This window comes from Myotis brandtii, unplaced genomic scaffold, assembly GCF_000412655.1.
Source record: "Myotis brandtii unplaced genomic scaffold, ASM41265v1 scaffold454, whole genome shotgun sequence".
In the NCBI taxonomy this organism is placed as follows: domain Eukaryota; kingdom Metazoa; phylum Chordata; class Mammalia; order Chiroptera; family Vespertilionidae; genus Myotis; species Myotis brandtii.
The window spans coordinates 5,706,193-5,718,304 of record NW_005367354.1 but is presented as its reverse complement, the minus strand read 5'-3'; the positions used below and the strand labels follow the sequence as shown (position 1 = coordinate 5,718,304).

At 48.9% G+C, this 12,112-nt stretch overlaps 1 protein-coding gene across 1 annotated transcript in view; it reads left to right on the top strand.

Moving 5' to 3' along the window:
- Window positions 1–9,716, top strand: part of RHOB (ras homolog family member B) — a 10,622-nt gene extending 906 nt beyond the window's left edge. Inside the window, exon 2 of the mRNA XM_014546691.1 lies at window positions 9,685–9,716. Coding sequence (XP_014402177.1) covers window position 9,685 — 1 coding nt within the window. The 3' untranslated portion in view covers window positions 9,686–9,716. The remainder of the gene's footprint in view (window positions 1–9,684) is intronic.
- The last annotated feature ends 2,396 nt before the right edge of the window (window positions 9,717–12,112 follow it).

The following is a 12,112-nucleotide window of genomic DNA, read 5'->3' as shown; positions in this document are numbered from 1 at the left end:
CTACCCCACCTCCCCCGCCTCTGGTCCCGGGAGAGGAGCTTGGCGCCCCGGTGCTGCCGCGCCCCATCAGATGTGCGCCCGTCACCAGCACCAGCGAGCGCCTGCTATCTCTTGTCTGTAACATAGACCACGGGAACGGCGGGAGGGGAGGGTGGGGAGGGCGGGGTGTTATATAAATATAGATATAATTTTATTTTCGGAGGTAGGATGGTGTTATTTAATGGTGGTGGTGGGTGGAGTGACAGGGCGCTAGAACAGCTCTGGGTCAGGCGCCCATCCAAGCAAGAACAGGACTTGGTCATCTTTCCAACCCCTGGGGAAGACATTTGCAACTGACTTGGGGCTGAGAGGACACAGCTTCCAGATTGACGTCTCCTGCACGCCAGCCTCCAGCGAACCCCTCGCCAGCCACGGGCAGGAGGAGGGAGAGTGTGCTGCGGGTTGTTTTTGCCATACGCGAACTTTGTGCCTGTCCTACAAGTGAAAATTGTTCAGTCCAAGAAACCGGGGTTTTCGATTTATTTAAAGGCTTAAAACTTGTTTTCTTTTGAAAGAATTCTTTGCACAATTGTTTCATTGACACTTAATGCACTTGTCATTTGTATAAGACAGTAGCATTCTGACCACACTTGTACGCTGTAACCTCATCGACTTCTGATGTTTTAAAGAAAAATGATGATGACTTTTAAAATGAGAGTTGAAAAAGAAACCACTAATTTTTATTTTGTTTTCTTGAAAGAAAGTGGCAACACCGTTTTTTGCGATTTTATTTGTGCAGGTATGCGCACTGTTTTGAGAAAGGGCAGTAACAAGTATTGGGGCCTATTTAACCCCCCCCCCCTTTTTTCTTCACAAGGCAGTGTCTAAAGCTATGTGAAATTTTCTTTGCATCTCTGTACAGAGAATGAACCTGCCCCTAGCCTTCTTCCTCCCCCTCCCTTCCCCACCCAGTGGTACTTCTACTAAATTGTTGTCTTGTTTTTTATTTTTAAAATAAACTGACAAATGACAAAGTGGTGAGCTTATGATGTTTACATAAAAGTTCTATAAGCTGTGTATACAGTTTTTTTATGTAAAATATTAAAAAATTATGATGATGACATTTATAAAATGGCTCCTGTGGTTAATTTTTTTCCTTTTTATTGAATTTATTGGGTGACACTGGTAAACAAAAGTATACAGGTTTCAGATGCACAATTCTCCAACATTATCAGTACATTGTATTATATTTTTACCACCCCAGGCCAAGTCTTTCCATCACCATTTATCCCTCCTCTACCCCTCCCCAATCACCATACTGTTGTCTGTGTCCATGGGTTTTTTCTTTTTTGCTCAATCCCTCCACCCAGCCCCCCAACACCCTCTTCTGTGGTTTAATAGTGTGTAAAAACAACCCAGTGATTTTGGGGCAAGGGAAGAATTCTGCTAGCAAGGTCTTTTCTTCCCACCAATTCCATTCCCCTGATAGTATTTGTAATAAGTGTGGATGAAATCCCTTTGGGATGTGTGGGGGTTGGGTGGCCATGGGAGACCAGGGTGCTCTTGTCCCAGAGGAAGATAAATGACCCAGGCACCCAGTGTCAAAACTTACATTTTTTACTGTACATTTCCTTTATGTTAAATTTTCATTTCATGTCCTTTTTGTTTTTAAAGTGTTTATAGATTAAACAATACAATAGACATGTACTGTGTATAAGAAAGGCTAAAACGGAATCATTTGGGGGTCTGGGTCAGATTAATTCAATTTACATTATTTCTAGTGGGGAAAAATGATTCGGTTTTTGAACAGCCTTCCAGGACGAGTTAAGTTCGAGAAACGAGGTTCCACTGTACACTGTACCCCATGAAATTGCAGGTTGTTACTTTGGGGCTGGAGCTCCTGGGTAGAGCCCAAATCAAGAGCTGGCTTCTATCATTGAACTTTCATCTGCATGGGCGTCTATACGGGACCTAGAATGCTTTATTCTAAGTACTGAGATGGCCACTGTATGAACAGAGTGCTGAGTTTGGGGCTGGGGGGGGGGCAGTTACTTAAAGTTGGAGCAGTCACAGTCTAAGATTTAATCCTGATGAGCTCTAATTTCAGACACTTAGCTGGCTGCGAGGGGTCTCAGAACCAGACTAGCAGACATACTCGGAGACCACATGAGGATCCTGTCCGGGCACGATGGCTCAGACCTGCCGACTCTCAGCAGCTTCCAGGGGAGGCAGTTTGATAGTGCCAGCCTCTCCCAATGCCCTAAGAAGTGTAGGTTTTGCTTTAGGAATCAGCACTTTCTGGGACCTAGCACTTAGTGGCTCCCCTCCCCTTCCCTCCCCCTCGCTCCCCCTCTCCCCACACCCTGGGCAGAGCCCCACAAGATCCATTTGGAAGTTTGTTTTAAAGCTTAAGGCTTCTGTTCCCCGGTCTTTCCCCAGACATCCAGAGCTTTTGTTGAGTGAGGCAAACCTGGTCGCTGGTGACCTTTCACCCACTTCAACACCCAGGGAACAGGGCCTCCTGTGCAGCCAGGCCCATTGGCCAACAGAGGGGAATTGTCTGGGCTTCCCCAGGCTCAGCCGGGACAGGGCCCCGCTCACCTTCCACCTCCCAGCTCACATTCTCTTTTCTTCATTTTAAAGACAAAACTTCCCATTGAAAAACAAAATGTGACTTGCAGATTTTACAGCTAGCAAGCGCTTTCGTACCAGGGAGCGCAGGACTCAGAGAACAGCTCAGGCTTGGGCTCACTGCCCAGGACTCAGCTCTGCAACCAGCAAAGAGCCTGGAGACCCAGCCCCCCAAAAGGGCCTTTTCTGGGTTTCCTGCCTGGTACCTATAGCTGCCTGGCTTTCTAAAATAGATCGGGAAGACAACCACTCCGATGACGCATGGCGGCCTGAGTTGTGCTTGTTTTAAAATGCATGGCATTTAATAATCCTGCCGGAACACGCTCTTCTTGCTGCATTAGGATCCAACTGGAAAATACAAAGATGAATTGCTGTAGGCTGGAAAATCAATTAGGAAAAAGAGCTAAAACATCTGGTGTTACTCTTAGGATATGAAAAATCATTTTGCACATTTTAAAATAAATGTGCCGATTTCATTAAATTGCCCGTGGAACTGTTTCATGGAGGATAGTGGGGAGTTTTATTGATCCTGGGCATCTTAGAGCAAGGGGCATTGGCTTAGGTTCTCATTTAATCTTCATTTTAAACCAATCCGGATTGTATTTCTGAGGTCTTTTTTACATGCGGGGCAGTGTACTTACAATGGTGGTTTTCAGCCTTAGCCATGCATCCGAATTACGCGGAGGGCTTACACACTCCTGACACAGTGTGTCTGGGATGAGGCCTGAACGTTTGAATTTCTGACAAGGTCCTATGTCAGTGATGGCGAACCTATGACATGCGAACTCATTTTTTTGGTTGATTTTTCTTTGTTAAATGGCATTGAAATATATAAAATAAATATCAGAAATATAAGTCTGTTTTACTATGGTTGCAAATATAAAAAAATTTCTATATGTGACACGGCACCAGAGTTAAGTTAGGGTTTTTCAAAATGCTGACACGCCGAGCTCAAAAGGTTCACCATCACTGTCCTATGTGATGCTGATGCTGCCGGTCTGGGGACCGACCACGCTTGGAGAAACACTGACTTAGACTAAGGTAGAGCCTTGTCAATGCTCAGAGGGGGGAGGTGGTTTAGTTGACAGTAGCTCGGATTTCGGATTTCGGGTGATGTGCCCTGCGGTCCGGACTTCCTTACTCCAGGGAGCACAGCGCTTTCACAGAGCTTCCCTGCCAGGACCAGCCACGCAGAACCCCTGTCTTCTCTCCACATTGTGCAAAGGGGGTCCCATGCCTTCTAGAGGTTTCTTTCTGCCACTCCTGAATGCAGACTGCAACAGCTCTCCGTACTTCTGTCAGCCCTGGCACCTGCTTCCTCAGCTCTGCTGCGAGGAGCGGTACAAAAGCAAATAGCAGGGACAGGGCCTCACTCACCGTCCACCTCCCACCTCACATTCCCCCCTTCATTTTAAAGACAAAACTTCCCATTGAAAAACACTGTCCTTGCCCTGGCGGGCCGGGCTTTCCGGGAGTACGTTCACTAAGACCTGGAGTACAGCGCGCTCAATTGAAGGCATGAAGCCCAGGGCACACCAGGAGCAAGGGAAGCTGGGGAAGGCGTCATGGAGGAGGAGACATTTGAACTGAGTCTTTAAAGCTCCTAAGAGTGGGTGATGTGCAGATGGAAGGTACAGCTTCTTTGTATATCACTTTCGGGTGTGTGTGTGGGGGGGAGACAGGGGCTGGCCTCTGAGGACTAGAACTCACCTGGGTGAGAACTACCTTCTTCTTTTAACCCTCAGCATACATTTCTCCAATCAAGAAAAACTATGTTACCCAGCCAAGTTAAACACAGCCTCTCCCCTGCCCTCCCTGGCCACACACTGGCCAGGAGAGAAGGTTGGTGATGATGGTTTCATTGTTTTCTCTGTGCCTTCCAGGTGGACACAAGGCCTAGCTTTGTGATAACTGTGTTCCTGGGAAATATGCAGCTTGGGCTCAGGAAAGCTGTGCCACCACAAAGGGGCCTTGGTCCATCTCTGGCTGGATGAGGAATCTGGGCACTCAGAATATCCCCCAACTCTCAGAGGCCCCCTTTCTAGCCTGCGAGCTAAGAGTGTAGAGGCCCCAGTTCATTCCTTCCTGTTCATTCTCTTAGTCAACAAATATTTATTGTTGTGCAAGGACTCTAAGAAAGGACTCTGTGCCTACCATTATACCAGAACTTGGGACCCAGTGGACCAATAGGGAGGCCTGGTCCCTCCCCTCACAGAGCTTTCAGTCTAGTAGTGGGTCTAAACAAGTAATAAAAATGATGGTGATAATAGCTAATACAGATTGTGCAACAAGCACTATTGTAAGCTCTTTATCATTTTATTTAATCTCTGTCAATTATCTATTATTGCATAACAAATTATCCCCAAAATGAGTGGCTTAGAACAACATCTATTACCTCACAGTTTCTGCGTGCCAGGAATCCAGACACAGCTTAACTGGGTCTTCTGGCTCAGGGTCTCTCTGAAAACTGTAACCAACATGTTGGCTGGGACTGGATTTATCTCAAGGCTTGGACCTCAATAAGTAGCAATGGAATGAATTCCTTAATTAAGGAAAAGGCAGAAATTTAGAGAGCGCCAACTTCTAAAAAACCCAAGGAACTGACACAGGTTGGGAATAGCTTCTGTGGGGAATGAGAAGAAGGTCTGCTAAGATTGGGCCCCACACAGATAGTCCAGCAATCTCGGGTACTGGGAAAGAATAAGCAAGTACATCACCCCGTTTGGACATGATTTATGTGGAGTGAGCAATGATAAGTAACCAACTGTTTTTATCGCAGAAGCTGAGTCCAGGGAAGTTGGGAAAGTGCTCCTGTAAGGCCAGACAGGGCGCTGATAACACCAACTGAGAGAAGGCCTTCTCGGACCCCGCCCCTGGGAGGGATCACCACGTGATTGGCCCAAGGAGCTCCCTTCAGAAACGCTGCGGGTGATCCTGGGATGAGCAGGCAGCCGGAGCACGGGAGCACGTTTCCAGGGCAGCAGGCCACCTCCGATGCACCACGTGGGTGGCTGGATGTGCTCAGCTGCTGTCACTGGCCGCTGAGCTGGAATTTTGAAGGAAGCTGGGAAGTTTTGGATTCTGGGTTGGGAGCTTGGCACAGCGGCCCATTTTTTTTCATTTTAGAAATGATGACCTGGAAGTGCAATTCTAAGGGCTGTGGCAGCAGGCCTCAGGCTTTTATGACTCCCTGTGACCTCTGTCCTCTGGCTGTCATTGGAGCCATTTTTCTTCTCCCTTCAATCCTGAAAAGGGAAGAAACCAATGTTACCAGAAGCACACGTCTCGTCGCTTTGTTAATGATTGATTTCGTATGATTCCAGAACTTGTTTGGCCTTCGGGTAAACAGTTGAAACCTTCTGGAGGCACCTACCCGGAATGCAGGAATGCATTTGCTATTACATGGTAGAAAGGTTATAAATGGGACTCTGACAGAGTAAAATATATTATTTATATGGGTGCTTAAAAATAAGTCGCTTGTAAAGTATACACTCTTCAGTGATGGCCTAATATGGGAAAGTGTGGTATCTGGTCACAAAACCAGGCTGACTCTGTACATGGGAAGATCCATCCATCCATCTGCCTTCCTCTAGGTTGAGCAATCTCGTGGCTAAAAATTATTTCCAAGGAAGTCTCGAGTTATAGGCCAAATGGAGACCTAGATTTCATGCACAAGATAATAGCAAAGTAAGTTAGCCAACCTGGGCTCTCCGAAGGGGTGGGTAGCTGTGCCAGCGGAGAATTACACACTGTAGAGTTGGTCACCTGCCAAATCTGAGAGAACAAATAGAGACGAAATGCAGTGAAGGCACAAACAACTCAAAGGGAACAAGAGTGATAGCTGTGCTGAGAAAGCCATGAGTTTTCCCTCAGGCTGATATGATCTGACTTCCTCCTGTGTCATAGTGACCAACGGGTGAGCTGTCTCGCCTGTTAACCAAGGGAATTCAGAAGTCCCAGCACCATGATGAGCTGGGTGCAGAGGAGGCCCCGGACCAGCATCAGCTTGGACCATGGGCCCATCCTGGGTGGACATAACCCTCTCATCCTCAGTTGGGTGATGGAAGAGATTGCAGCTCATGGAGTTTACTAGGGACCTCAAGAAACAGGGGGAGGAAGGTAGCATCGAGGGTGTGTCTCCCCTCCCCCCGATTATAGCATTTATCCCACTCTATTGTTCATCTCCTGCAACAGCACACCAGGTAGTGTCTTTGGTGGGAAAATCAAGGGTTACAAGCAGGAGCCCCAGCTATGTCTACAACTATCTGTGCATTCTTGTGCCCATTACTTTTACCCTTCCCTGTCTTAGGTTCTTTATGTGTAGAATGGAACTAGTTTTTAAGATTAAATAAGGTCCAACCAAGTACTTGGCACAAAAATCCAGCTCAAAGTCCTCCATAAATTGTGATTACCTTCCCTCTGGTGGATACATCTCAGTACCTTTATCACAAAGTAGAAGTGGAGTAAATTTTGTTGAGTAAGTGAGTGTATAATAATAACAACTCTTGTTTATCAAGGACCTTTTCAACTGTAAGCTCCTCAGTGTATCACATCATACTCATTTCTGCAACCTCAGCATCTAATGCAGGGTTTGGCACATAGTAGGGGCTTGGTTACTAGTAAGCTACTGAATAATAGCTCAGGTTCAGAGGGTTCTTGATAAATGGGAGAGTCTCAGGATAGCATGGGCTGACTTGGCACTCAGGGAAGAAGTGCCCACCACTTGAGTCCCAGATGTGGTGACAGCAATCAAGCCCCCTGAGGACTGAGGGGAAGGCTGCAGGGGTCTGGGGACCAGCAGGATTTCTTCCTAGGAGCATGGTGTTCATGAGTCCTTAGCAGGGGCTGGATGGGCTCTATACTAGTCTGCTGACCCAAGGACACATAATGAGGAGCAAGGTGGCCAGGGTGTAGAGCCAGGGTGTAGAGCCCAGCCTCACCTCACTGACATGGCCACAGATGGAAGGAGAGCCAGTTGCTTTTCCAGATGAAGTGAATGCCAAGAAAAAATGCTGCCCACTTCTAAGTGATCAAGAAACATGTGCTAGAAAGAGCCATCCTTTAGTCCTGTGTGTGCAAGACCTGGGACTCAGGCTGCATTTGTAACCCGAGAAAGCAAGTCCCTGCCTATTGTGCAGCTCAGCAAAACAAAGGGAAAACAAAGCAATGAGGAGACTTGATCATCTGACACAGCGCCTCGGAGAGCAAGAGCCCAGTGCGCTATTTCTGCAGGAGTTTACCAAACTCACCGCAAGTGAGCTGGTAATCGCTTTAAGTCTGGCCAAACTGGTTCTCCTGGCACAGAGGTAGGAGCGGGGCTTAATTAGACTGCAGGATCAGACTGGAGGGGGGCCCTTTGTTCAGGTTGGCTCCAATTAAAAAACATTTTTTTTTTTTTTTTTTTACTTTCTCGTTAAATAAGAACAAAAAATTGTAGCATCAGGGGCGGCAGCATAGGGCAGGGGTGCAATATGGAAATTCTCCTTCAAGAGTAAATCCCTCTGTGTTCATCCTCCCCACATTTCAGCTTTTCCAGAAAGCTGAACCTGAACTTCAGTTCCTGGTAATGCTTGGCCTTGACGGGATCCGGGGCTGCGTCCTGGGGAGGCCTGGCTGCAGACTGGAGACTTGGCTGTTCCCGGTTCGTTTTGGCAGGTTTTCTCCATGTGACTTGGAAAGAGATGTCTAAATCCACTCAATTGTGCTAGATTCCAGGTTCTGAGGAGTCTGGGCCAAACTTGGGGGTGGTCTGTGACCTGATGACCTCCAGGTCCGGGGAGGTGGTGCGCTGGTGGTCAGTGGAGGAAGGCAAGGCCAGCAACAGTCACGTGTCTTACCTTGTCTGAAAGTAGAAAGTCTGATTTTTAGAGCTTGTGCTGAAAACGAGTCTGGGGTGGATCCCTGCGTGGGCTTTTGACACATGCTCTTCAAACCACACCAACTTTGCCAGGCTCCTCTTTGGTGACAAAACCAAGAGTTAAAATGCCATTTGAGTTCAAGGAGGCAGGCTTGCACTGGACCTGAACTTGCTTTCTGGAGGGCAGCGGACTGACCACTGGTGGTCCAGGCATTGGCGAGGCTCAACTGGTGAGGGCCACCAGGAATGGGTTCAGGCCCAGAGGAAAAACTTTCTGGGCTCCTTCTCAAGGACAGACAGGCCAAGGACTTACATGTGGGATTTGATCCGCCACCCATCTGGATCCCTGAGCCCTGGTAATTGGTACGGTTCCCCCTATCATCAGCAGCCCTGTGACCTGCCTGTGTGTGTGTGTGTGTGGCTGGGGGCTAGCGCTAGTGAGCAGGGCAAGGAGGCAATGCTAATGGGGTGGGAGCTGGAGGATGGGCTCAGGATTCAGAGCCAGGGGCATTTGAGAGCCCCTCCTCTGGGTAAGCAGAGTCTTCCTCTTTTGGGGAGACCCTCTGCATCTTCTTATACACAGTTGTATGCCTTCAGGAGAGAATGCCCATCTGGGTCTAGCTCTAGCTCATCTTCTGGGGCATCCGCTGCCCTGAGCCCAGAGCCAGTGGGAGGAGGAAGCGTGAAGGCATATCCTCTCTCACCAGCTGCCTAAAATGAAGGTCTTGTGCCCACAGTGTCTCTCGCCTCACCTGGCTTCACCAGCTTCGCACAGCGAAGCTGACTGGAGAGCATCAGGACCCAAAGGCTGCCCAGTCCATTCTACACATGTGGGCTGCACACCTACTGTTCGCCAGGTCTGTGTGAGCAGGTGCTGGGGCAGATAGCAGAGCACCCGGCTAAACTCCCATCCCTGGGTGCTCTCTGTGGACATGCTTCCTTCAACATCTGGGTATTTCAGTAAACAGGGTAAGGGCAGGGGAGTCATAACTGGAATCCTCCAGTATTTTTGTCTTTTGGAAATAAACATGTGCTTAAAGAGCAATAGTTTTTCAATTTGGTGTGGGTAGTGGACTTTGGGGCCTAGGCCGTGGGGGTGAATATCGCCTCCTATGAAAGCCTTTCCTTCACCTCTCAGGACAGGAGGGGGTAACCCTCTGAGGTGCTCTCTAGCCCCTTGCCTTCCCTTTACCCCAGCACCTGCCCATCATATTCCAAAAGCCGCCCACCAGCCCGTGAGCCCCTGAGGTTGAGGACTGTGCCCAGCACACTGGCTGGGACATGGAAGGTGTGCATCGAGCGTCTGTTGAGTGAGTGAGTTGAGTGATTGAGTCTGTGTGGGGCTCCTAGGGCAGAACCAACAGGATACATTCAAGAGGCAGATTTTGGCTTGAAAGAAGGAAGAATACGATAGCAATCAGAACGGTCCCCAAAGATATGAGTCAAGGTCATGAGCTCACTGTCATTGAACATATGCATGGCACAGCTGGTTAACCGCAGTGGAAAATACTGCAGAGGGAATTTAAGTATCAGATGGTGGCGCTCTCAAGAGGCAAGACCAACTGAAGGTGTTCCCCTGCCGGGAAGGGAAGGGAGGGGGCCTGCAGTTAGCTAGGAGGCGCTCCTGGGAGAGGTCCCCGCGAAGGGACAAGCCTGGGTTTTGTTTCCACTAGATCTTCAAAGCAGTTAGATCTCAAACGTCATCCGCCTTTCCTGACTTCCTCTAACTCCCTCTTCTGCTCAAAACACATTGTTCCTTCTTTTATTGCCAGTCCCATACCTTTTTATTGTAGCTGTTAATTAATTATATGGCTCCCATCTAAAACGTGATCTCCTGGAGTACGGGACCCTGTCTTATAATTCTTCTCTCTCTCTTTTTTTTTGTTATTTGCTTTTTGTTGTTGTAGTTTTTTTGTTTTGTTTGTTTTGTTCTTGGACCTGTCTTATAATTATTTGTCTCCCAGGCACCTAGAGCTGGGTGGGCCTGGCACCGTTGAATGACAAACTCAGTGAGGACCTTCCATGTAAGAGAAAGAGTTCATGGGCTTGCTCTGGAGGCAAAAGTAACACATGTGAAAAAAATCCAAGGAATCGTCTAATATTGAACTGCATGACTTTCTGGGACAAAGGTTGATTCATGAGGGAGCTACCTCGGAGGCTGATGGCCTGCAAGCCATCTCCAAAAGGTTTGGGGGAAGGCCTGAAGCAAGAGGCTTCTTCCGCTGCTAGAATGGAAGCTCCAGGAGGGCGCGGCCTTTATTCACCGCTGGGTGCCTGGCAGGAGGTAGGTGCTCAGTTCACATTTGTGGAGTGGAAGCACTTTGCCTGTTGAAGTTTATTTTCCGGAAGCAGAAAGAAACCGTGTTGATGATTAATTTATCCTCACACTCTCAAGGTGATCTGTAAAGGGAAGAAGGACTCACACAGAAGCAGACAATCCCCAGAGAGGGTCCGGACTCATGGGCATGAGACCTGTGCAGCTGAACCGAGCCCAGCACCCAGGAGGGCCCTGCGCATGCTAGTTTGGTGCGATGCTATTGCCAATTCGAAATTCTTAAGTTTTGAACAGGGAGCGCACGCTTTCATTTTGCACGGGGTCCACAAGTTATTATTATGATTTATTCCTGAGAAGGTTTCGTTACACACAGAGAGGAAGGGAGTTCAGTCCTTCTTGGCCATCGCCTTCCTCCTGGTCGCCAGGACGTTGCTCAGCTCTTTTTCTCTCTTCTTCTTGGGGAGGATGTGTGTCCCAGCCTTTCATTGATGAACTTGAAGGCCTGCTTGTCTTTGAAGACCTTGAGCAACTCCATGGCATGCCACCCACAGGGGTCAAAGCCACCCACCCCTCCCATTACATCCTGCATGGACTTGGTGTGCTTGGTGAGGCGCCACGGCCACGGGTATCCCAGAGCCATGGCTGCTGCTCTCTCGTGGCTGCCGTGGCCCCCGCAAGTTATGTAGCCAGACCTGCCCACACAGTGGACACTGTGAGTCTCCAGCATGGGCCAGCGGAAGCAAGGAAGAACCTTCTGCTCCAGACACCCACCTGGCAAACTGACTTGCCCTGTGGGCTCTGGGCAGCCATGCAGGTGGTGTCTCCTTTTTCTTGCCTGGCCTGGATCTGCAGCTGCTTCTGTGTGGCTTGGCTTCATCCATCTGAAGTGACCTCAGGGAGTGGCGGAGCAGCCATAGCCGGTGACCTCACACCTCTTGCTGCTGCCAGCGCGCTGTCACTGGCCTGGGGATGGCTCTCTCCCTAGGAGTCTGACACTTTTATGGCACATGTCGTCAACAGTGGCCTCACCAGTGTGCTTCTCACAGGAACTTCCCACCCTACCCTTTCAAGGAATTTGGGGCATTTCGCTGGCGTGGTTGGAGGACATTAAGTGCCACCCCCAGAGTACTCTTTGCTGATGTCAATCCCTTCCAGCTCTTCAGGGCTGAGTCTAAGGAATGTTCTAGTAAAGAATGAGTTTATGAACCACTGGAGCACCTTCTCAGGGTGGGAGTGATTCTTCTCTCCCTTTGGTTCAAGGACTCTGATCTTGGTGGGCTGGGGCCCTCTCGAAGCACCCAAAGCCCTCTTCATTTCTCTCGGGGAGACCAGCAGTCGTCATGTCTCTAGGGTACCTGGGGGCAGGGCCT